Consider the following 27,044-nt stretch of genomic DNA (forward strand, 5'->3'; position numbering starts at 1 on the left):
CTTGTTTGCTATTTAAAAACTGTTTGCTCAAGGCACAGTGTTGTATCTAACAGCTATGCAAGTGCATGCAACTTACAGTGAGAAACTGTTCGACAACAGTCTCCTGCTTCAATTAAGCAGCATAGTATTCCAAATAAACAAAGGGAATCCCAGCTATTTTCTTGATTAATTTTTGTTCTTTAAGAATTGTCCCAAATAAGTGCCTGTCTCGATTAACTGGCCCAATTAACTGGAATCTATTGTATTAGGAATTTGCTGCAGAGTGTAGGTCAAGGCATGATATGCAGCAAAAAATAATTTTCAACAATTATAAAGAATAAAAAAATTATATTAAAAAAATAAAGTAAGAAATAAAATGGGCATAAATATCAGCATGTATTTACAATGTAAACAGTGTTGTAAAGTGTTTACAGTGCAGTGACAGGGGTAATAGATGGGGGGGGGAGGGCGGGAACTGGTTGATTAGGCTAACTACCTGGAGAAGAAGCTTTTAAGATGACATGAACACAGACCAGAACACACTCTACACAATCAAGAAAGCTCACCATGCCTCTATGAGGAGGCTGAAGAGAGCTGGACTGTGCACATCTACACTTGCGTCCTTCTACAGATGCACAGTAACGAGCATCCTAACAAGCTTCATCACTGAATGGTATGGAAACTGCACTGCAGTGGAATGGAAGGCTCTAAATGGGTAGTCAAAGCTACCCATAATTTAGCACTTTTACCCAAATATTGGGTAAAAGTCCAGAACGAGGGGTCACAGTTTGAGGATAAAGGGGAAGCCTTTTAGGACCGAGATGAGGAAAAACTTCTTCACACAGAGTGGTGAATCTGTGGAATTCTCTGCTACAGGAAACAGTTGAGGCCAGTTCATTGGCTATATTTAAGAGGGAGTTAGATATGGCCCTTGTGGCTAAAGGGATCAGGGGGTATGGAGAGAAGGCAGGTACAGGGTTCTGAGTTGGATGATCAGCCATGATCATACTGAATGGCGGTGCAGGTTCGAAGGGCCGAATGGCCTACTCCTGCACCTATTTTCTATGTTTCTATTCTTATCCTGATTAATAATTACCTTAAAACCTGCAGAATTATGGTCACTGGTCCAAAAATGCACCTCCACTGAAATGTCAAGTACTTCAAAACCTCGCCAGGGTTATTACCCACTGTCTTGTAAATTGTCTCAAGAAACCCTCTGGATGAGTCTACCAATTCTGCTCCATCTGAGCCCTAGCACTAAGAGTTCCAGTGAATATTAGGGAAGCTAAAATAAGCTAATGTGGCCGAAAGAATAGCTGCAGTGTAGTGATTGCATTATTCTTACTCTTGGACCTCTACCCATATGGCCTCAGTGGATGAACCATCCAAGATGTCCTCTCTCGTTCAGCTGTGACATTGTCCCTGATTTGGTAATGCACACCCCCTCCAAACTTTCATATTTCTCTATCAAGTCTGAAACTTTTAATCCCTGAGACAATGAGCTGCCAGTACTGCCCTTCTCTAAACCCAGTTTCTATGATGCCTCCAATATCTTAGTTCCATGTATTAACCCAGGCTTTAAGGACATCTGCCTAACATGTTGTGCTACTTTCATTAAAATATCCAATTCTGCTTGTCAGTCCCATTGTGCTCGTTAACTTGGCCCTGCCTGATTGTTCCTGTTATGCACTTCCTTGACCTTCTCGAGGGGACGTAATTTTAAGGTGATTGGAGGAAAGTATATGGGATATGTCAGGTACATTTTTTAGAGTGGTGAGTGTGTAGAATGCCTTGCCAGAGTGATGGTAGAGACATTACAGACATTTAAGAAACTCTTAGGTAGGCACATGGATGATAGTGAAATGGAGGGCAATGTAGGAGGGAAGGGTTAGATTGATCTTAGTGTAGATTAAAAGGTCAGCACCTCATCATAGGCTGAGGGACCAGTACTGTGCTGTAATGTTCTATGTTCTCCTAAATCTCTCCACCTGCTGCTCTAATTTACAATCCCCTGTCGCACTAATTTAAGCCCTCCCAAGAAAACCTTCCTGCAAGGATATAAATGAACCTCCAGTTTAGATGCAACCTGTACTTGGAAGAGAGTCCACTGATCCACTTGTCTGAAGCCCACCCTCTACACCAGCTCTTTAGTCACACCTTCAGCTGTACTACTTACTATGCTAACATGTGATGTAGCAAATAATATCATTGGCTATTTTTGATTAATCTATGCCTATTGAAATGAAGGTTTATAGTTCCCTCAACATTAATTTCAAAAAAAAATTCCACTAAATTTTAATTGGACTATAATTATTCAGTTATCCCTTTCCCTTTTGTTTGAATGTTGCAATATTCAAAGTGCTTCAAGCCTGCTGTAGTCAGGGATAGTAGAAAAATTATAGAACCAGAAGCTCTATAATTTCTTCCTGTGTATTTTTTTAAACATCCTGCTATATGTTATATTTAGGGCTAGTGCTTTATCCACTTTTAAATGTCATCCTCCTTAATACTACTTCTGCTATATAATTATTGTGTATTTAATATTTCAGTAATATTTGAGTAATATTGTAAGTATTGTTTGATTAAGCTTTCTTGTTCATTTAAATAATTCATTATGGGTTATATGCAAAAATACATGAATTGCATATGTTATGGCACTATCACATGAAGTAAAGAACAAACTAAGACTCTTATCTCTTGGGCTCCTGTCTTTTGCTTTCAATTGCTTTTTATGGTTTGGAGTTACAAAACATAACAGTGGTCATGAGATATTTTAAAAGCGAACCAGAGGCAAGTACCTACCTCTTGAAGTGCAGGAAGACATAGAAGTTTTTTTTAAAGTGCAGCAAGGAGAGGTTGATTTAAAAGAAAAGCACAGCACTTTTTTTTCTTCAGAGCAGCACCTTTTCTCTGCAAAAGGAAAGACGTTCGAGTTTTTTAAAAAGGCAAAATCGGGTTGAGTTCACGGGTTCATAAAAATGCAGAAATAGCTAGTTATATCGGAAAGGTTAATACATTTAATTACATGACAGATAAGTGGATTTTGTATACTGAACAGATTAAGCAGGTATATTTTGAAGCAAATGAAATAGCCAATGAGAAGTGAATACCAATTTTACTGAGTTATTTGGATTTAAAGGCAGACAGTTTGCTTTGAAGTTTAACCACTCCAATCAAACCAGCTGAAATGAGCTATGCTGGGGTCATGAAAGTAATGCAGGAATGTTTAGAACCGGGACCATTGTTTATTGCAGAACACTTTAGGTTTCATAAGCAGAATCAAAAGCAAGAGGAATCCATTTCAGCATACGTGGCTGAATTGAAAAGACTGAGCATTGTCAGTTTGATAATGGGCCTAATAATGCACTGAGAGATTATTTAGTTTGTAGAATCTTTCAAGAAAACTTTCAGAAATGGCTCCTAACTAAAACACAACTTAGATGTAAAAGAACATTTGAAATAGCTGTATCAATGGAAACGGCAGACAGGCGCAATTGAGTTGCAGTCAGGAATGAAAATTAGCGTGAATGATATTGTAACGTCTAAGCAGAAACTGGCCTGGCTAAACAAAATGTGTTACTGTTATGTCAGGGGCTCATGAGACCAATGCAAGTTTAAAAGCAAAACTTGCAGAAAATGCAAAACACATACAAAGAGCATGTCAGACAGACAAAAATAAATGGACTGTACAGGGTAAAGAAAAATATTAAAAAGTTAAGTTACTATTTCAGAAAGAGCACTAATGTGCATGCTGTTGATGAAAAATCTGATAATGAAGAGAGGGCTGGGTAGTTTTGAGATTTACAATGTGACAACTAACAATAGGCAAGCAATATGGCTTACACTGGAAGTGAACAACAAATTAATTAAAATGGAATTGGACATTGGCTTAGCTGTTAGTCATTCCACAAAGTTAGTTTGAACGGCATTACAAAGATGCTAAACTGAAGCCTGCAGATATTCAACTAAGAACTTATACTGGAGAGAAGATAACTCCTGTGGGAATGACATTCATAACCGTGAAATACAATAACTAACAAGCCACATTGAGTTTGTATGTGGTAAAAACAGGAGGGCCAGCATTGTGAAGACATGATTAGCTGAAACAACTACAACTTGGTTGGAGATCCATCCAGAATTTGCATACCGCATCTCCTACTGTGAAGCCATCTGAAAGCAAATTAACAAAGATACTGCATGACGACACAACTGTCTCCATGCTGAACACCGTGAATTGTGGCACAACAGAGGACAAACGGGTGTTGGTGCCAATCTCAGTGCCTCTGGTTGGAAAACATATTGGACCAAGGAAGGACCATGCTGCTCAGAGGAATCATGAACGTGACGAAAGCACTGGTCTGACTACAAGAGCTTTTGCAGGCAAAATCTCCGAGAAAGCGTCTGATATGTTAATCAGGCAGTTACTTGCAAAATGTGGCTTGTTTTTAAGCTGGAAGAGAGTTCAGGGAGCTTCAGGAAAGTTGCAAGCATTCGGCTTTTGTGAATCTAAAGAGCCAGAATCTACTCTGCATGCATTAGGTTATTGCATGAGCTTCAAGTGGGAGGCAAAAGCTGCTTGTAAAAGTAGATGCAAAGACCACACTCCAGCTGGATGAATGGAAACCCAAAAAGAAAGGAGTCAATTGAGATACAAAAACAGTGGAGTTGTTAGATGATGTGGATGAGGAAGTCAAGAGGAGAGATCAGATCGTAAAGGGAGCAACAGGAAGGATGAATAAGAGAATATTTCAGTGAACTAAATACCCAAGATCAAGATGCACATCCTAAAAAGATGAAAAAGGACAAGAAAGTTTTACAGAGCTGTCAGAACAGGTTCCTGCAGTCATAGAGTCAACTTATACAACCACCATGGAAGAGGCCCCAGAGCCACAGCCACAAGTCTCTCCTGCCAAGCAGTGTGACCCCTCCCCCCTTTCTTGTCAAGAAAGACATTATCCCACAAGAATAAGAAATCCTCCACAGGGATGAAATCTTTAGACCTGAAGGGGACAATTAAAACATTTACTATGCTGTGGATGTCTGTACATAGCAGTTGTATTATATAGTATACTGTCTATACACTTGAGATTCATTCAACATTGAGTTGGAGTTTATAGCTAAGCAGGAAGGAGTGTTGTGTATTTAATGTTTTAGAGACATTAGAGTAAAAGTAAATATTGTTTGGTTAAGTATTCTTGTTTGTTTAAATAATTCATTACAGGTTATATGTAAAAATAAGTGAATTGCATATGCCACAGCACTACCACGTGATATGTGTATGCCTTGCTTAAAGTAAAGAATAAATTAAGATTCACATCTCTTGGGCCCCCCTCTTTCGCCTTCAATTAGATTTTGTGTTTTGGAGTTATAAAACGTAACAGTTATCCCACCCAATATTTCAAATATATTCTGAGCATTTTCTGAAGATTTGAAAACAAGTAATTTGGGAAAATCAAATAGCCCTGTACATACATTTCATGATACACATTATACATAGCGGATGAGTGTAGTTATTAACCATATTTTCCTTATAATGTCACAGGAGTGTGTATGCCTACCTTGTATGATGATTTATGTGTAAAGATGGATTTATTGAATCTTTAAGTTATTATTTTTAACCCACAGAAAAATGTCAGATTCAATTTAATTGGTTTATGGAATTCAAAAAAAATTCTAAATGTTGCATTTGTTCAATATTTACTTGATAATCTGGCAAATAAATGGAACCAGAGGCCTTAATTGTTAAAAGAACTGTTCACCTTAGCCCACCAATGAATTCCAGAATTGTTTCACACGTCTTGAAGACCATCTAATAGGTACTATGTAACTGCAAGTTCTTAATCTTCAACTTTTTGTGGGAAAAATGTCAGTACCTCCTTATTCCCACAGAAGGAAAATTGTTCTACATTTTGTAAGTGAAAAATCTTTCCTATAAATTAAAGGTGTATTCGATGTTCAAGATTCAAGATTGTTTCTTAACATTCATAGGTACACAAGTGTAAAGGAGATCCGATGCAGCATAAAGAACATGAGATTTATACTGATTATATGTACATCAAGTGACACTAGGGTGCAGGATTATCTGTACACAAGATGATTCTTACAGGAAATGATAAAGTAGAGGTGGGGTAGGTTAATGGGTGGAGGCGTAGATCCGTTTGACAACTCTGGGGAAGTAACTGCTTTTGAGTCTGGTGATCTTGGTGTGGGTGTTGTGCAGTCTCTTCCCTGATGGGAGTGAGACAAACTCTTATCAATGGTTAATGATCTGTATTTGTAGAATTCTGTATCTTTAGGTTTTGACTTTTTTAAAATCATAATTAAATATCTTGTAATCTGTTAGTTTGGCCAATAAGATGTCTCCCCCCCCCCCCCCCAATGTTAAAGGTCTAGGTTTGTGTGGTTGTATGTATTTTGTCATTGATGTTGGGTTGCTCGGTTCATTTTACTCTGTGTGACTTCCACTCTCAGGGTCCAAGTACATTCACCACTTCTGGTCATGTGGCTCTCAAAGCTTTTATGCTGCAGGATTTATCAGCATGCAAGCTTTCTTTTGCAAGAGATTTTATAGCATGCTGAATAAGTGAAAAAAATCCTGTAATAGAAAAGTGTCGTGCAAATATGAAAAGCATGATAAAGAAGTATTGTTGTTCAAAATGTTAGAAATACGAATGACTGAGCTAACTGGAATTATTTTTTTTACTTTCTTTAGACTGAGTGAAATAATTAATTGATGCTAATAAATTATTTCTGTTCACTTAATGAAGTTAAATTCCAATATTCATTTACACCCAAGAATATCCTGCAGGTTACAGAAGGGAAAATTCATTCGGCAGTGAGGTTTAGGACCTATTCTAAGCTTCAGTTAGACAATCTTTCATAATCTCTATCAACCTCAATAAATTGTCTAATTTCTATGGTTGTCATCAGTGTTTTATGTGCACGATTCAAGTGCGAAAGTAGATTAAGCACAAATTGGTCTTATTTTAATACTTTGCTTCTATTCCACCTAACAATTTAGCCAAAAGTATTGTAACCAAGAGGCATTTTTGGCTCCACAGTCTGCAGACTGCTCTCAATAATTGGAAGATGAGTGACACACACGGGCGTAGCTTTGTTGAGGTTATTTGTGAGAAGTATAGCCCAGAAAACTTCCCATATCGACGAGGAATGGGTATTGGCATCCACGTCTCTGTTGGGCCCGAGGGTTCACCTGTGAAAGGTGAGTGAGCCTTTACATTTGCCCCAAAATTCGGCTTATGCTTGTTTTCATACTGAGTATGATCCATTTACAACTTCTGAGATCCTGCAATTAAGTAGTAATTGGTGAATTGTAAACCATGAGATTGTTCACATTTTTAATGTGTCCCAGACTTTCAAACTGTTAATCATACGTGCATCAAGGCTCTGATAAACTTCAGAGCACAAACTTGCCATTTTTTAAAATATTATTTTTCTAATAATTGAGTGGATCATCAAGGTTGAATCTTGATTCAGCTTGTATAAAAAAAAATCAACCCTTGCAGGTATGATACTGTGGGAAAGGCCCTGTAATGGCCATCTTTAATTTTTAGTTATAAAAATACAAATTATGTTAAGCACACTTCTAATTGTTTTTGGTATTTGTTAAATAAAAGCTCACCAACCTTAATAACACACACAAAATGCTGGAGGAACTCAGCAGATCAGGCAGCATCTATAGAGAAAAATAAACATTGCCAAGACCTCAGCCTGAAACATCAACTGTTTATTTCCCCTCCATAACTGCTGCATGACCTGCTGAATTCCTCTGGTGTTGCTCTAGATTTCCAGCATCTTCAGAATCTTTTGTGTTTTTGACTTGCCAACCTTAACACTGGTTTAATGTCCATGTTCAGTACCTGTTGGTTAGAGAATTATGCTGATGAAACATTGCCAATGATGGTGATTCCTCAGTGGCTTGAATGTCAGATTCTGAACTTCATGGTAGTCCAAGTCTACATGGTATAGCCTAGGAGAGTTTTAATTCATACGTGTGGTTTGGTTGATATACACTCTGGCCACTTTATTGGGTACATTTGCTTGTTAATGCAAATATCTAATAAATCAGTCATGCAACAGCAACTCAATCCATAAAAGACACAAGAGGTACTGCAGATGCTGGATGTCTAGAGCAATACTCACAATGTGCTGGAGGAGTTCAGCAGGTCAGGTAGTATGAAGGATCTCGGCCTGAAACGTCAACTGTTTATTCCCATCTATAGATGCTGCCTGACCCGCTGAGCTCCTGCAGCACTTTGTGTGTCTTGCTGAGTGCATAAAATTATGCAGATATGGTCATGAGGTTTTGTTGTTGTTCAGACAAAACATCAGAATGGGGAAGAAATGTTACCTGAGTGACTTTGATCGTGGAATGATTGTTGGTGACATATGGGTGGGGTGGGGTTGAGTCACTCAAACTGCTGATCTCCTGGGATTTTCACACACAACAGTCTCTAGAGTTTACAGAGAATGGAGTAACACCAAGAAACATCCAGTGAGTTTGGTTCTGTGGGTGAAATGCCTTGTTAATGAGAGAGGTCAGAGGAAAATGGCCAGACTGGTTCATGCTTACAGGAAGAAAACAGTAACCCAAATAACCACACATAACAATAGTGGTGTGCAGACAAGCATCTGAACACACAGCACGTCGAATCTTGAAGTGGATGGGCTACATACAGCAGCAGAAGACCTCCAGATGCACTCAGTGGCCACTTCATTAGGTACAGGACATACTTAATAAAGTAGCCACTAAGTACATATAATTAGTAAGCTTGTCATCAGAGATTACTTTAACTGACCATCATATAGCAAATTCAGCATTTTAATATTCAAAATCAATGAAGTTAACATAAATCTGTCTGGATTCTTGCTTGCAAGCATATTGATCCTTCTATACTTGGGTTCCCTGAATGTATTGTGGTTTTGAACTAAGGAATTATTTCCTTTCACACAGACTTGGGTATCTGAAAAGCCATAAGTTGATTATCAATAGAGCAATGTCTTCATTCTCATTGATTGCCTGTATGGGGAAAATTTTGCAAACAGAAATACAAAATAAATATCGGTTACAGCTGGTTGCCTACATTCACCTTTCTTCAGAATTAAGCTAAATATATGTTTTCTTTAGCTCGTCTAAACCTTCCTGCTGTCCTCGTGCTGGATGGTTGCGGAATTAACAGAGCCGGAGAGGAGAGTGACATTGCTGCCTTCTGCTCGCACGTTTCTGAACTCGACTTGTCCGATAATAATCTACAAGACTGGTACGAGGTAAATAGGTTATGACCAAGAGTTGCAAAGTACAGATGGTAGGTTCTACACTCCAATTCTAAGTGCTGCTGTGTCATTTTAACACCATTTCACTAACGAGGTATAAGAACACTAAAAAGCTTTATTTCTGAAATTGATTCGTTTTTCCTCCATTTCATTTATTACATAAATAATTATCTTCTGTATCAGTTTTCCCTGCTTTTTTCCTCTTACAGTCATTGACTTGATGATATGTAATTCCAAGGAAGTGGTTATTGTACAAAACAGAATACAGTTAATTCTAGTTAATTGGAACATATTGAGACCATTTTAGCCCAGTTAGCCAGAGTTTCATGGAAATAATTAAAATGGAATAAAAAAGATAAACTGCTGTTTAACTGAGTAACAAATTATGTATTTAAATAAAATACAAAATAAGTTAGAACATTACCAGTACTACTACAGTACTATAAACTGTGTATTAGTTCCTAGTAGTTGTTGATTGAGGAATTCATCCAGTGTACGCTGCTATGTTCTTTTGGTTGTCTATAAATGAACAAAATCAGCATGGACACCTGGTGCAGATAATGGACTGCCTTCGTACAGTGCTTTCAACAATTGCATCCTCCATATCTTCACCTCCATTGTAATATTCAAAATGATTGTTGATATCTTCATATTCTTCCTAGTTTCTAACTTGTTGAAGTAGTGAAATCATTTCATTTTCACTCCCAGCCGTTTGTGGCATCTCCAAGCCTGAATGCTTGAAACTGCAGTGAGCAAAACATTCCGAATTCTCCTACTGCTTATTTCTTGCCAACTATCAGTGACAAAAATTACTGTTTTTTTTTAACACACACACACAAACTGACATTTTTTTTAAAAACTGTTCGCTCTAAGCTCAGTGTAGTGTCTAATGGCCACACAAGTGTACACAACTGACACTAGTTAGAATCTGTTCGGCAACAGCCTCCTGTCCCATTTAAGCAGCATAGTGTCCCAAATAAATGAAGGGAATCCCAGTTAGTTTCACAGTTTGGTTTTGTTCTTTAAGAGTTGTCCCAGATAAGTGGCTGCCCCGATTAACCAATGGCCCAATTAACTGGAATCCACTGTATTATGGAAAGTTGATCAAGATCAGTCGGCATTTCAGGAGAAAATCAGCAAGTTAACTTTTCTTCTCGTACTTCTCTCAGTAAATGTTGTCCAACAATTTGACTGTATGGCTGCATCACAAATAATCTTAGTTTTGTCTTCTGATGAAGACAAAGTTTTGTCACTAATCCTTTCGAGCAGAGATCACTGTCAGATGGAAGTATGTGCTTTGAGATTTTTCTCTTCAGGTACGGGTTGTGAAGCGAGTTTTAGTAATTCTTTCAGTGCTGTATTTCAGGCCAGTTAACCATCTGATTAGAAATGGTCTCAGGGACTGAGTTTTATGTGACTTAACTACATAAAGTGTAAACTTGTTCAAACATCAAAAAGCTCATAAGTGAAGTCTCTGTTACCTCTTCAAAGCAACCTTTAAAAATAATAGCTAATGGAGAGCAATATATAAGGTAAGAGCAAAACCAAAATAATTGGGCTTGCCAATGTGTTGTATTGAATGTTAAGTTTTCATTGTATCAATTCTTCATTCTCCTGGCAGCTGGTTTCTTAGTCACTCAGTAACCAATGGAAATATAGCTTACATGGGAAATATTCAATACAATTGGCCAACACATGCAAAAAAAAATTTGAAAAGTATTCAGCCTCTACTGCAAGTACAGAGAACTAACAACTGAAATGTTTAGGCACCAAGCATGTTTCTTATAAGATTTTTTTTACATGACATGAAGAGTGCAGAAAAGTTTCGGTTATTTTCCTCAATTTGTACAAATGTTATAATATTAAACTAAAAAAAAATGTAAAATTGCAGATGAGGTTTTCAAGCCTCTTCAAAACTTGTATCTGAAAATTAAAGGTGTATCCCTGCTACTTTTAGGAGTAGGCATCAGATTAGCAATGCATACTGATCAGTTGAGAAGAAAGATATTCTGGTCAGGGAATAGCTGCCATGATTGTGAGTTGATGTTGAGTATCTTTCTATTGTTCATTATGGGATTCAGGATGGTGGTAGCAAAAGGGAGCATCTATTGTTGACCCTTATTTGCCCTGGTCCATTTTACAGACGTCACAGTGTGCATATTGTGGAGGAAGTGAATATTTAGCATGGTGAATTGTGCATGCATCTGCAAGCTACTTTGTTCCTGGATGGTGTTGAGACAAATGTAGAATATTCTTTCGGTTTCCTGATTTGTGCCTTGAAGGTGATAGAAACTCTTTGGGTTATAGGGCAAACGTATATAGGGAAGTGCAACAGCAGAAGTCAACTATAAATGTATCGTTAAGTATAGCCCCATCCAATGTTTTCCAGGGCACACAGCTGACATATAGCCATACACGATGCAGTAACTTTGCTTCAAAACCTGGATGTCAGTGTAAGTATCACTATTACTGCCAGAATGGTCAAGTTAACTTTCTATCAACAGTTAATTCCTCTTGCCCCCCGCCCCCCCAAGTACCACTCACCTTCAATCAGCAATTTGATTGTCAATAACCTGTACTGGTAATGTTATTGAACATCAGGGGAAAATGGTTAAAGACATTGTAGATGTTATTTGCCACATCAATCCATCCCAGATCTAGGTGTCTTGTGGAAATATTTGAGAAGCTGTGAATGCAGTGTTGGCCCTGCCACTTCTGGTTATTGATTGGAGGAAGCAAATAAATGGCTTGAGCTTTGTGGAAAAATATTATCAGTTCCAAGTAGAACTGCTGCCTTTTCCCTTTGTAAGTCACAGCGAGTTTGAGACTTCTACACTGATGTACAGTACGTGAGTTAACGGGTAATGGTGATTCTATAGCTGCATTTCACTATTGGACCACAGACGATCATGAAGGCTGGAATTTCTGGCAGATTCCCAGCAATTACATCTGAGCAACCTGTGCTAGTTTGGACATGCTCCAAAAAAACACATCCATTCATTTCAACAAGAGAAATAATGGCATGGGACCAAAGTAACTCTTAGTTAATTTACTGTTTCTTTTATTTAAATTTTCCATTTATTATCTTTCAAATACCTTTTACAACCACTGAGCTTCACCAACTGTCAAATTTTTTCAGAGTTTCTATAAAAGACTTGCCGGCTGGTGGCGTAGTGGCATCAGCGCCGGACTTCGGAGCGAAGGCTCCCGAGTTCGAATCCAGCTGGCTCCCTTGCACGCTTTCCATCCGTGCTGGGTTGGGCGTCGAGCTAGCAACTCGGCCTCATAAAAATAAAGCCTGCTAAAAAAAAAGACAACGCTGTCATGACGGTGTCCCAATGACTCCACTTGGAGTTAAGGGTTTTCTTCTTCTTCTTCTAGAAAAGACTTATCCTACCCACTCTATCCGTTGACTCCCAGATAATAGTTTTACTTTGCAGAAGGTATCATTTGGATATATAGTTTTGCCACTGAGGTTTGTGAAGTACTTGCTGGAAAATTACTGCTGACTGGAATATTTCGCCCAATAAAGCATCTGAAGATGGGATTAGTATAGTGTGCTGAGAAACTCCAGCAATGATACACTGATTATTCTGCAGCCGTCAATGGCTGAAGGGCCCAAAAAGCCTTCTGTCTTTGTTTGGGCTAGGAATGACTGCAGCCTTTGTAGAATTTTCCATTTGATTTCTGTCAAGGCATGTTTTCTCATCTCATTTCTGGAATTCAATTCTCATAACCTTTGGATCAAAATGTCTAGCATTGAATGGACTAGAAATTAGAAGTTCAGATTAACAAGGGAATTTATAAATGAAGAATACAAGCTTGTGAAAAGTATCCAATGTGAAATTCCTGAAATATTTAACTGTTGTATTACAGCTATGTTCCTGGAAGTCACAAGATGAATTGCTAGTATTTCTGTTTTTAAAAAAACTCACTGTGGTAGGTGTTTACTGAAGAGATTGAGCTTGGCAAATGAGGCTCCTTGCTAGAGCAGTTCCTATTATGGATGTTTCTCAGACTGTAATCATACCAAGTCCCAGAGGACTGGAAAATAGCAATGTAAAACCCATTTTCAAAATAAAGGAGGGAGTTCAGCTATCAAAACAAATCTTTAAGCCTTGTATCTCCAGGGTAAATAGGATTTTAAAGCATGTGGGGAAATTAATAAAGGGCAATCCATTGTAGATGTTTGCTACCTGAATTCCAGGAATGTGTTTAATATTGTATTCTGTTTTATGGTAACACATGTTATTTGAAGAAATACATGGATATTTAAGGTTGTCTGGCAGATTGTTTGGTAAATGAGTTGGAAGCCATTGCTGACTGGTTAACAAATTGGTTCAGTATTGACACCACTCTTGTTTGTTGATATTTTAAAATAAAGAATTCCATGTTAAATCTTTGAATGAATTGCTCAATTTCTATGCACGGTACCCTAAAATTCCTTTTTAAGAATGCACTCATCTGCCTTTTTAAAATTACTACTGAATCTGGGTCCTTCACCCTGTTAGATGTAGTGATTCAGCCTGCTGCACAAAAATGTTTTCCTCATGTCCCCTTTTGTTCTTTTGTCAATTGCGTTTGTAGTTTATGTATGTTGCCAAAAATGCATGACTTCATACTTCTTGGCATTAAGTTTAATCCACTGTGTAACTGTCCATTTTAGCAGTCAGTCTTTATGATCTTAAATTCTACTGTTGTGCTCATTGTTGTTTACCATAATTCCAAGTTTTGTGGCATGTGCAGCCAAAAAAAAAATTAGGACCAGTATAATGAAAGTGCTTATCCTTAGTACTGGAAATAGCATACTTTGATTTGGCAGTATACTGCAGTCCTATCTGATAAACAGCCATTCACTGCATCTCTCTGATGTTTCTTTCTTGCCAGTTTCCCATTCATGCAGTCATTCCTACTTCAGTTTCATGGGCTATTTGGTGATGTCTGTCAGTCATTATTTAGAAAGTATGTATGTACAGAAGCAACTATGCTACCGTCAACAGCCCTTTCTGTTGGTTCATCAATAAATTTATTGATTTGGTCAGTTATGATTTCTCTTTGCTAAATCTGTGCTGGCTGTAAAATAATAACCATTTGTACTGACAGTTAATTTGGTGTTTGGTGATTTTCAGAAGTTTTCTTTAATGATCAGTTGTCTGGCTGTGTTTGTGTAGCATATTCTATTTTAGTAGCCCTATGGCAATCTCTGCACTTTTCCCATATCTAATGATATCTGGAAGCTTATCAAAAGAGCCTCTTCAATCTCCACTTAGTTCCCTTGGGCAACGTGTGCAGTCCAGAACTGATGTAATGTTTCTACTTTGAGAAGGACCAACTGTTAAAATAGCTTTGCTTGTTTTCATTAAGTCAATTTTTTTCTACTCTGAGCATTGTAATTGTTGGCAGTTTCCTCTTCTTCAATTAGGGCCGAGATAATGTACTTATTTAAAATATCCTAGCTGTGCCTTCTGCCTCCAAAGGAGATCTCCTTTTTGCATCCTAGATGCACCTCTCTGTTTAAACTTTTACTATTTTGCAGGTTGACAAGATACCTAAGTGTTTGTTGCCCCTCTCGTGTACTTTTCACGTTCTTTGCACTTTGTGTATTTGGTTTGGTTCTTTACCATGTTGTGATACTTTTTCATCATTAACCTGGTTTATTTTGGTTTCAATACTCATCTCAATTTTAGATGCTCTTCCTTTCCCACATATGTGTAATCTGTCCTTGATTTGAGTCCTCTTCAAATATCTACATCCTCATGCAGTACATTTTGTCTTCCAATATGCCTCAACCTGTTTCTTTTGAATCCACTAAAATTGGTCCTCTGCCAAAGCAAAATAAAACTGCAGATGCTGGAAATGTAAAATAAAAAGAAAATTCTTGAAATACTTACCAAATATCTCCAGAAAAAGAGTTAACATTTTGATCAATGATCTTTCATTATTAGATTTCTTCCCGTGAGTGACCTGATTTTGGATTGTTACTCAGTTTTTTCTGTCTCTATCCCAACTCTAAAATATTGTTTCACATTTGAAATTAAATTTTGCAACAGAAATGAAGGAAGGAACAGATTTCTACATGCACTTAATTATAATGTTCCTGTTATATTGCTATCCTTGTGTAAGAATAACAAGTTTATGAAACTCTAATATGAAATAAATCAAACATACCATATTTTTCAGATGTGTTTTAATTTTCTGTGCTCAATAAATACCATAATGTCCAGTGATCTGGATAATAAATTCAAGATTCAGCCCTATAATAAAGTAATGCCCCAAATAATGATCTGTGGTCTTGAGAAGCCTCCATGGACATCTGTCATTCATAGTCATTGCTGCTTGACTGAAGCACTCTCATCATTTTTAGCATCACATTATCCATATCCTGTGGAACATCTTAGCTAGTTTCAATGAGCCCAGCAACATTTTCTAATTGCTTCCCATGTTAGTCACCAACTTGGTAGGAATCAATAAAAAGTCTGTGCTCCACGTATGCTGAAGTAAAGTGTTCTTACTGTGCAGCTTGACAGTATAATCATGCAACACAGAACAAGGATTTTCTGCCGGTTAAACCTTTGTCACTATATCATATTTGCTCCACTCCCCCATTTTTCCCCATGACCTGGATATTTTCTTTTTTTAAATACATAGGCCCTCTGAATACTTTGTGTATTATTTAAATATATGTCTCATTGCTAATCCTCTTAATTGTAAATTGACACTGTGAGGTAAAATCTGATAGCAAATGCTCTGTTAGTGACTGAGCATAAAGGAGAAGAGCTTGTAATTGAATGAGTATAGTGATAGTGCATGAAAATAGTTAGCATTTTTTATTCTTTTACTGCACACTTCATTACTCGTAAGACACTAATTATCAACCTTCCTAATTGGCATTGAGCAGATGGTGATAAGCAGATACCTTGAACCACTGAGGGAGGTTCTTTTTTTTAATTATATTGGGTGGAGTGTTTCAGAATTTTTAAATAAAGGACAATATATTTCTAAGGTAACACACACATTATATTTCAAGTTAGAATAATGTGTAAATTTAATAGTAACCATAATGAAAGATCTGCTCTCCCAGGTGGTAAAGCTTGCCAGTTTTGGAGTGCAGTTGAAGTGGCAGAGAGATGAGACACTGGTGTATTTTGTCCCATTTAATTCTGCTCCTTGCAGTATCTGGGCGATGAAAGGAGTAAATATTTACAGTGATTGATGGTGGCCCGTTAATCAGACAGACAGCTTTGCCCTGAATGCTGTTTTATCTTTTTTGGGCTATACTTTTTCAACCAAAAGAAAAGTATACCATAATTTTCCAGAGATACTTTGTAGGCAGTGGAAATGCTTGTGAGTTGGGAGATGAGTCATAGCATACCCAGTTCCTAATCTGTTAGTGCAGTTGAAGTATTCATGTGACTAGTCCATTTGGGTCTCCGGTCAGTGGTCACCTCGGGACGTTGTTGATTATTTATTGATTTAGAGACAACAAGCCGCACCTCCCAGCAACCCATCTATTTAACCTTAGCCTACTCACAGGACAATTTGCACTGACCAATTAACCTATTAACTGTACAGCTTCGGAATGTGGGAGGAAACTGGAGCACCCAGAGGAAGCCCCTGCATTCACATGGAGGACATACAGTACAAGCTTCTTACAGATGGCGACAGAATTGAACACGGAACTCTCAACGCCCCCGCGCTGTAATAGCATTGTACTAACCGCTATGCTACTGTAGCACCCTTTGTGGAACTTGCTGGCGATGCAGCTAAATGTCCTGGGGAAATGGTTTCTCTCATTTGTTGGACTGGTGATTGCTGACACTTGTGGGATGAATGTTATTTGCTGGTTAGCAGTTTATGCCAGATCTTGCTTGACGGAGGCACGTATTGATTCATTAATTAGAGTTGTGAATAGAATTGAACACTGCAAACATAAGAAAATGTCCCCATTCCTGACAGGGTGAAAAGGTCATCATTAGATTACTGCAACATACATCAAAGTTGCTGGTGAACGCAGCAGGCCAGGCAGCATCTATAGGAAGAAGCGCAGTCGACGTTTCAGGCCGAGACCCTTCGTCCTGACGAAGGGTCTCGGCCTGAAACGTCGACTGCGCTTCTTCCTATAGATGCTGCCTGGCCTGCTGCGTTCACCAGCAACTTTGATGTATGTTGCTTGAATTTCCAGCATCTGCAGAATTCCTGTTGTTTTCATTAGATTACTGATGTTTTTGAGCCCTTCACACAGCTTGGAGTTTTTGGATCAGTGTCTTGGCATTGACATCCAGTCTTCCTTTGTTTTGCTTTGACTCCCAACCAATGGAATGCAAGTAAAGACCCTGCCGTCCTTATAACTTATCCCATAAAGTTTAAATGTTGCATGTCTCGCTCTCCAAGTGACTTCCTGGGAGAGAAAAATCTGATAATGTTTAGAACAATTTGGGATGAGAAGGAATCTGAGAATCCTATTTCAATAATCAGAACTAAAATGGAAGTTCCATTTTCTTTTATTTATTTATTGATTGATTGAGATACAGTCTGGAATAGGCCCTTCCATCCCTTCGAGCCAGGCTGCCCAGCAATCCCCCAGTTTAATCCTAGACTAATCATGAGACAATTTACAATGACCAATTAACGTACCATCTGATCTGTCTTTGGAATGTGGGAGGAAAACCACACGGTTACAGGGAGAACGCACAAAGACAGTAATGGGAGCCTGCACTGTAAAGCATTGTGCTAACCATTGTGCTACCGTGCCACCGATTCCATTCAGTATCTCAGTAAAAGGGGAAGTGCAATCGTGAGCAAGTTCAGCCCTTGCCTGTAGGAATTCAACAATCAGTGTTCACTGGACAAACTAGTAGCCCTTTGCAGAAGTTTCCCATTTGCTGGGAACTAGACTACATCCTTGCATCTCACTGAGACTTGAATATTGTACACAATTGTCATTTAAGCGTCATTGCAACAACAACCTTGCACCCAAAGTCAGTAAGACCAAGGAATTAATTGTGGGCTTCTGGATGGGAAAGTTGAGTGAACACACACCAGTCCTCATCAAGGGGATCAGCAGTGGAAAGGGTGAGCAGTTTCAAATTACTAGTTGTCAACATCTCTGAGAATCTATCCTGGGCCCAACCTATTGATGCAATTACTAAAAAAGGCACAATAGTGTGCTATATTTTTAGCTTGAGATTTGGTATGTCACCAAAAACTCTAGTAAATTTCTACAGATGTACCTTTAAAAGCATTCTAACTGGTTTCATTACTGTTTAATATGGAGAACCCACTGCAGAGGAATAGACAATTAAACAACAAATTTCATGATGTATGTCAGTGATATTAAACCTGATTCTGATTCTGAGTTGTCAATTGGAACATTTTCACTGAGACTTTAGGAAGAATGTAGAATGTATGCTGCATTTGACCTCTGCAATGACAGCGTCTGGAACAATGGATGTAACCTTAAATAAAAACAAAGTGCTGGGAATACACAACAGTTTCAGGCATAAGCATAAAATTGGAATTAAGTAGTTGTGGTGTTATGAGAACAACTTATTATAGTATAGTGAAAACCTGGGCCTTGGTCTCAAAAAAGAAGTTGGGGATTCATAGAACAAAGTACGGCACATGGATAGGCTGTTCGACCCATGATGTCTGTGCCCGTCCTGATGCCAAATTAATATAACCCCATCTGCACATGATCCATATGCCTTCATTCTTACACGTTCATGTCTAAATTAATATCTGTTTCATCACACACAACTGATCCTCAAGTAGGAGATTCCCATTACTCTTCGTGAAAGGCTCCTTTAAACTTTCCCCTTCTCACTTTAAACATTTGCACCTCATATTGACATTTCCACCCGGGGAAGGGAGTGAATATAATCAGACTGTCATAGTGTTGTACTCTTTCAGGTCTCTCATTAAATTCAGATGCTCCATGGAAAACAATCAGAGTCCAAGAATTTGTCCTATCCCTCCTGTTAGCCAATGTTCATTATTCCAGGCAACATCCTGGTGAATCACTTCTGCACTTTCTCCAAAGCCTCCCCATACTTCGTGTAATGAGGTCACCAGAACTGCACATAATACTCCAAAATGGCCAAACCAAAATTTTATATGGCTGCAGCATCATTTCCCAACTTTTATATTTAATGCTGCCACTGATAAAGGTAAGCATGCTGTATGCTGCCTTCATCACCATGTCTACTTGTGTTGCCACTTTTCTGGAGCCAAGGATCCCTCTGTAAATCAGTGCTCCTAAAGATCCTGCCTTTTTCTGTATAATTTTCCCTTACGTTAGACCTCCCAAAGTATTACATGTCACACTTGTCCAGATTATGCTTCATATGCCATTTCTCCACCCATATCTTCAACTGATCTATATCATGCTGTATCCTTTGACAATCATCTTCACCATGCACACATTTTTGTGCTATCTGCAAACTTATTAATCAGCCTATCTATTTATTCATCAAAATCATTTATAGATATCACTGATTGCTGTAGAATGAGTGTTCCAGTCTGAGAAGCACCTCTTTACCAATACCCTCAGTCTTCTGTGACCAGGTCAATTTTGAATCCATTTTGCAACTCGTTACAAATGTGTCTTAATCTTCTGCAACAACATATCATGAAAGATTTTGGCAAACGCCTTACTAAAGTAAGCTTGATTGATGAGCTTACCCCAAAAGAACAGTCAAATTCATAAGCCATGACCAGCCCCATGCAAAGCCATGCAAACTACCCTTAATTAAACTCGTGCTTTTTCAAATGTGTGTAAATCTTATCCCTAAGAATCTTCTCCATTAGTTTACCTACTAGTCATATAAGACCCACTGGTCTATAATTTCTCTGATAAGAGTAAACTATTCTTGATTTAGACTTGGGAAATGAAATTAGACAGGTAATGGTAATTTCAGCAGGAAAACATTTTTATTTTGATCCATAATTCAGTTAAATTCAGCACAGTTATGGAAAAGGACGGAGATAAAATTGGAGTCAAAGTTCTAATTTCAGAGAAAACATGGAGGGCAAAAAAGAAAGTTCATGACAGACACTAGGAGCTTAATACTACAGCAAGCCTAGGACTGCAGAAAGTGCCGAAGGGAAATTAGGAAAGCAAAGGCAGGATATGAAAATATACTGAAGTGAAATCAAAGAAAATCCGAGTGGGATAACTACAGTAAGTATATAGTCGGGCTTATATACAGAGGTGGAGAATGTAGTAACTTTCTTAATGAGTACTCTGTCATCCTCTTCAAAATGGAGGACAATTGTGTTTTAGTTAAGATGGAAGAGAGTGAAATATCATAGTAGTAGAGCAAGCAGTATGTTAAAAGTGGATACATACTGGTTATTTTTTTAAAGCAAGGAAAAATTGCTCTATTTATCAATCCTCTGTGACTATAGGTGTGATACCAAAGCTGTGAAGGAATGTTGATGTTCCCTTCTTAAAAAGAAATAAACTGACCAGTTAGTTTAACTTTGGAGGTGAGCAACTTTATTGGAATCTATTCAGAGGAACAGTATAGACTTTCAGTTAAGATTATTCAAGGACAGCATGAATTTGTGAAGGGAAGTTATTTTATGACAAACTTGATTGAGCTTTTAGAGAGGTGAAAAGGAGAGCCACTGAGGGCAATGTATTTGTTGCAGTCTGCTTGAAGTTGGAAATTATTTTGACAATGTGGTAGGCCGGTCAAAAAATAAAAGCTGCTTGGAACTAAAGGGGAGTAATGGATTGAATGCAAAATTAAGTAAATAGAAAATAGTGTAGAGTTATAAAATAAATGTAAAGAAAACGCAGGTTATGTCCCTAAATTATACACCATCCAAAAAATTGCAGGATACATACGATCTTAAGTGGGAAGCTAAATCATTAAAATATTTGGGAATAACCCTGCCGAAGGATCTTTCAACACTGTCACAGGTAAATTATGGGCCATTAATCTCAGAGATAAAAGCAGATATGCATAGATGGAATCTTATCCCCTTTTTAAGTTTAAATTCAAGGATAAATACTATAAAAATGAATATTCTTCCTCGGTTATTGTATCTTTTCCGTACTTTACCGGTGGAGGTGGATGATAATCAATTCAGGGAATGGGACAAATGGATTTCCCGCTTCATTTGGCAAGGAAAGAAACCTAGAATTCGATATAACACCTTACCATTAGGGAAGGAAGGAGGAGGTATGGTTCTTCCTTGCCTGAGAAATTATTTTTATGCCTCACAGATAACCCCTCTTATATTGGTGTAATAGGGAATATAAGGCTAGATGGAAGGAAATAGAATTTGGATTGGTTGACAGTTTTCCTCTACAGGCCTCAATAGCTGACAAAGGATTGATGGCCCAGTTGGAAAAATCTAAAAACAGTTGGATAAATCTTACATTAAAAGTATGGCAGAAGGTGGTTAATTCATGTGGAATTAATAACATGTTAAAACTCTTTAGATGGTGTGCATATGATACCGAATTCCTTCCCAACAGAGGAGATAAAAGATTTGAGCTATGGATAAAGAAAGGTCTTACAACCTACCTCTCATTTATAGATAAAAGAGTATTACAAAGTTTCCAAATCCTGCAGGACAAACATGGCCTAGAACACAATGACTTTTTTAGGTACCTTCAAATACGAAACTATGTTAACCAGAGTTGTAGATATACAGACCTATCAACAGTAGAATTAGAATTAGAATTTTTCAAGATTCTGAATTCGGCTTGCAGTTCAATACCTAGTAAATCAGTTTCTCGATTATATAATGCACTGTCCCATGCTAAAAATATAAATACACTGTATATTAAAGAGAAGTGGGAGAAAGAAGTGGGGTTGGTACTTTCAGAGGAGGCTTGGGGGAAAATCTGCAGCTTTCAATGGTCCTCGACTAATTCTTTGACTTGGAGAGAACATTGTTGGAAAAACATTATAAGGTACTTCAAAACCCCATATCAGGAAAAATATAAAGATACAAACGTGACGTGTTGGAGAAGGTGCGGCTCCAAGGAGGCAAATCATTTTCATATTTTCTGGGATTGCCCTAAATTAAGTCTATATTGGGAAGGTATTCATAGAACATTAGTTAAGGTACGTAGGTCCCAGATACCTCTGAACTTTGAGACGCTCTATTTGGGGCGTGTATTGTTTCTTGAACAGAAGGAATATATAAAGTTGCTGCAGGCCCTCTTAGCGGCAAGTAAGGAATCAATCACTAGAAAGTGGCTAAATCCAATACCACCTACATTAGAAGATTGGCACGAAATTATCTTGGAAATATTTAAAATGGAAAAGTTGACTTACTCCCTGAGAACTCAAAAAGAAAAGTTTTATCAAATCTGGAATAAATGGATTGAATATATAACCCCAATGCAAGCAGACTTTAGATGACTCTCCTAATGATTTATACTGCTCTTCTCATCAACACAGTAATATTGCTAACGTAAGCACCCCTAGTCTAAATGTCTTTTTTTTTTGTTTTCTTTTGGAAAATAGAGAATTAACACAAGTAAAGGGAAAGATTTGGGAAAGGGATAAAAAATGAAAAAATTAAGTAAATAAGTACCTAGGGAGTGGATAATTATGTCTGCGGGCAGGAGCAAGCATGAACAAATTAGGATATAAACACCTACAATGGTTGTTACATAGGCTTACATACAACATTTTGGACCAGTGGAAATGGTCCGGAAGAGTTATATGGAAACTATTATTACCATTTTTCTTAACAACTAATACCATTACTTAGCCTAATAGATTAGAATTACCACAGTACATAATTATCTATTTAAGTGTCTAATTTTCTTTTATATCATCTCAATGTGTACTTAAGAATGTATAAATAATTATAGTTTTATACATATAAAAAAATGGAAAAGGTTATATGTGTGAAAAAAGTACATGATATTTGTGAATTCCTTATCCAAATAAAAATAAAATTAAAAAAAAAGAAAATAGTGTAGAACAATAGTTGATGGGAGAATTGAAAATGGAATACTGTTTATATGATCTGACCATAAGACATAGGAGCAGAATTAGGCCTTTCGGGCCATCGAGTCTGCTCCACCATTCGATCGTGGCTGATTAATTATCCCTCTCAACCACATTCTCTTGCCTTCTCCTTTTAAACATTGACACCCTTACTAATCAACAACCTATTAACCTCTACTTTAAATATTCCCAATGATTTGGTCTGCATAACCATCTCTGGCAAGGAATTCCATACATTCACCATTCTCCAGCTAAAGAAATTCCTCCTCATGTCTGTGTTCTAAAGGGATGCCCTTGTATTCTGAGGCTGTGCCCTCTGGTCCTAAACTCCCCCACTACAGTGCTTTGAAAAGGTATTCAGCCCTCAACCCTTTGTTAACATAAATGAATATTACAACCAAGGATTTTAATCAATTTAACTGAGAATTTTTATTTGTGAATCACAGGCTCCTTTTTTCACAATGGAGCCCCAAAAACAGGGAAAATTGTAAAGCATGAAAAATTAAAAATTCAGAAACTGAAATGTCAGTAGTTCAAAAGTACAGGTGTCCCCCGCTTTTCGAACGTTCGCTTTACGAAACCTCACTGTTACGAAAGACCTACATTAGTACCCTGTTTTCGCTAACAGAAGGTTTTTTCACTGTTACAAAAGAAGCAGCGCGCAAAAAATGGCGGCGTGCTTAAAAAAAAAGCAGCGCGCGCCCCGAGCAGCCAAGCTCCTCCCCTGGAACTGCATTCTAGCCGCCATTGCTTAAACACGTACTGTATCTCGATTTATTTTGCGCATCTGTTAGCAAGATGAGTTCTAAGGTATCAGAAAAGCCCAAAAGAGCTCGTAAGGGTGTTGCACAGCGTAAAACTAGACATAATTAAGCACTTCGATCGTGGTAAACGAAGTAAGGACATTGTCCGCGCGCTGAACTTGCCTGCATCCACCACTCGCACTATTTACACGCAGAGAGAAAAAATCTTGAAAGCTGCCGATGTTACTCTTGGTTCTGCTCGTAGCAAGGTGGTCTCTCTTAGTCGGCGTCCAGTAATGGATAAAATGGAAAGTCTATTGCTTGAATGGATTGATGGGTGTACAAAACGTGGTGTTCCGTTAAGTTTTCTTATACTTAAAGAGAAATCAGTCCGTCTTTTTAATAAGCTGAAACAGAAAGCACTGGCCGATGGTGATGAAAGTGTGCAAAAGTGGAATTTAAAGGTAGTCACGGGTGGTTTGATCGGTTTCTGAGGCGAGGGCAGCTTCATAGTTTAACGTTTGCTGGAGAGAGTGCTTCGGCTGATAACTGAAGCTGCTGAAAGGTTCCCAGCAGAACTGAAGAAAATAATTACAGAAGGTGGTTATTCGTATAAGCAAGTGTTTAACTGTGACGAAATTGCAATTTATTGGAAAAAATTGCCGAGTAAGACATTTATTTCGAAAGAAGAAAAGCAGGCTACGGGACACAAGGCATCGAAGGACAGGTTTACCCTAATGCCTATTATTAACGCCACTAAGCCTCTACTAGTGTACCATTCAGAAAATTCGAGGGCACTTAAAGGCGTTGATAAGAAAACACTTCCCGTTGTGTTCCGTTCACATCCAAGCAGTTGGAACACCCAAGTGCTTTTTTCTGAGTACATGAGCAGATACGTTAGTCCTTTTGTTGAAAAATACTGTAGAGAAAATAACCTCGATACAGTAATAGGTGTCTTATGATTGTCGATAATTGTGCTGCTCATCCGCCTGCCATTACTGAGTATGGCAGTAATATTCGTGTTGCGTCCTTACCGCCGAATACGACATCGTTGCTGCAGCCGTGTGACCAAAGCCTAATAACCACAATTAAGGCTTACTATACACAAAATGTGATGCGTTTTATTGTAAGTGCTATTGACAGAGAGGGCACCTCCGAAGCATCTTTGCGAGAGATCTGGAAAGACTACAGTGTAAAACTGGCAATCGCCAACTTGGAGATGCTCTCGATAGGCTAACAGTCTCGATGAGAAATGGTGTTTGGAGGAAACTATGTCCCGAAGCAGTGAACAATTTTAAAGGCTTCGAACCAACAACAATAAATACGACAATAGTGAGCTTGGCTAAGGAGGCTGGGTTTGTGGAAGTTGACGAAGATGATGTTGAAGAGGTTTTGGCATCCCACAACCAAGAATTGACAGATGAAGAGCTGATGCAATTGCAAGAGGAAAAGATAACAATCGAAACCGAACGCAGTAGCAAAAATGAAGTCGTCCAGGGACTGAACGTGAAGCAGTTGCGTGAGATTTTTGCTGTGATTGACAGCGCTGCAATGATTGCAGAAAAGTATGACTTCAATTTTGAAAGGGCAGGTAGGTTTAGGGCAGGTTTGCAGGATGTTTTGAGTGCTTACAAAGAACTGTATGATCTAAAAATGCACGAGGCTCAGCAGTCAAGTATACTGTCGTTTTTCAAGCCTTGAACATCAGCCACAGCAGACGACGAACCTCGACCTTCGACATCGAGGCAGGCAGACATAGAAGATGATGACCTGGCTGCCCTATTGGAAACAGACGACGAGGAGATGACACCCCAGTCTCCTCTACCTCCCACCACCCCAATTTCCGACGACTCAGCCTAACACACCATCCCGATTCCCGTAAGTGAAACTACACTGTACATACATTATTTCTACTTTATATAGGTTGTGTATTTTTGTGTTACTTAGTATGATTTGTTATTTAGTATGATTTGTCAGCCTCATAGCTTAAAGGTTACTGGAGAGAGTGCTTCCGCTGACAGCGCCTGCACCCACAGTGCTTCCGCCGAGGGCGCATGCGTGAGATTTTCACTGCGCTAGACTGTGCTTCAATGATTGCGAGAAGTATTTCTACTTTATATGGGCTGTGTATTTTTGTGTTATTTAGTATGATTTGTTATTTGGTACGATTTGGCAGCATCATAGCTTAAAGGTTACTGGAGAGAGTGCTTCTGCCGAGAGTGCATGCGTGAGATTTTTGCTGCACTAAACAGTACCTCAATGATTGCAAAAAGTATTTCTACTTTATATAGACTGTGTACTTATCACATCATTCCTGCTTTTACTATATGTTACTGTTATTTCAGGTTTTATGTGTTATTTGGCATGATTTGGTAGGTTATTTTTTGGGTGTGGAAACGCTCAGAAAATTTTCCCATATTAATAAATGGTAATTGCTCCTTCACTTTACGACATTCCGGCTTACGAACCGTTTCATTGGAACGCTCTACCTTTGGATGGCAGGGGAAACCTGTATTCATCTCCCTTTGCCCAGTTAGAATCATATGCAACTCTGGTTAGACTATGTCTTGAGTATGGTACTGAAGCTCAGAAAGATAGGATTGTACTGGTAGGGGTGCAGGGGAGCTTTCATGGATATTGCTTTGACTGGGAAACTTTCACTGTCAGGAAAGATTGGATTAGTTGGCATTGTTTTCCTTGGAACAGAGGAGACTGAGGTCAATATAAATAAGGAATATAAAGTAATGAAACCTAGATGAAGTAAATAGGGAGGATTATTTCCTGCAGGAGAAGGGACAAGCATGAGGAAATTGGTAGAGGGACTTGGACGAGTACTCATGGCTTCACCTTGAAGGTGGTCGGGATCTACAACTTACTACCTGAAAAAGTAGAAGAGGCAACTGCCCTCATCACATCTAAAGAGTCCTTGAATTCACGCTTGAAGAGCTATAACCTGCAAAGATACAAACGAGTTCCAGACAATGGGATGCAGTTTTTTTTTCAACTTCATGAGAATAGCAGGCTCACAAGCTCCGAATATTTAACCTTT

At 38.3% G+C, this 27,044-nt stretch overlaps 1 protein-coding gene across 3 annotated transcripts in view; it reads left to right on the top strand.

The window, feature by feature from the left end:
* Positions 1-6,388: 6,388 nt before the first annotated feature.
* LOC134340910 (tubulin-specific chaperone cofactor E-like protein) overlaps positions 6,389-27,044 on the top strand; it is a 51,628-nt gene continuing 30,972 nt past the window's right edge. The window contains exons 1-2 of one of the 3 annotated variants that reach the window (XR_010016662.1): positions 6,389-7,201; positions 9,128-9,267. Coding sequence is in view for 2 of the 3 variants with exons in the window: in XM_063038498.1 (XP_062894568.1) it covers positions 7,069-7,201; positions 9,128-9,267 (273 nt within the window). In the remaining variant the exon portion in view is untranslated. Of the gene's footprint in view, positions 7,202-9,127; positions 9,306-27,044 lie in introns of those variants that run through there. The other 2 variants (XM_063038498.1, XM_063038499.1) reach the window with 2 other exon arrangements.

This window comes from Mobula hypostoma, chromosome X2 (assembly GCF_963921235.1).
Source record: "Mobula hypostoma chromosome X2, sMobHyp1.1, whole genome shotgun sequence".
In the NCBI taxonomy this organism is placed as follows: Eukaryota; Metazoa; Chordata; class Chondrichthyes; order Myliobatiformes; family Myliobatidae; genus Mobula; species Mobula hypostoma.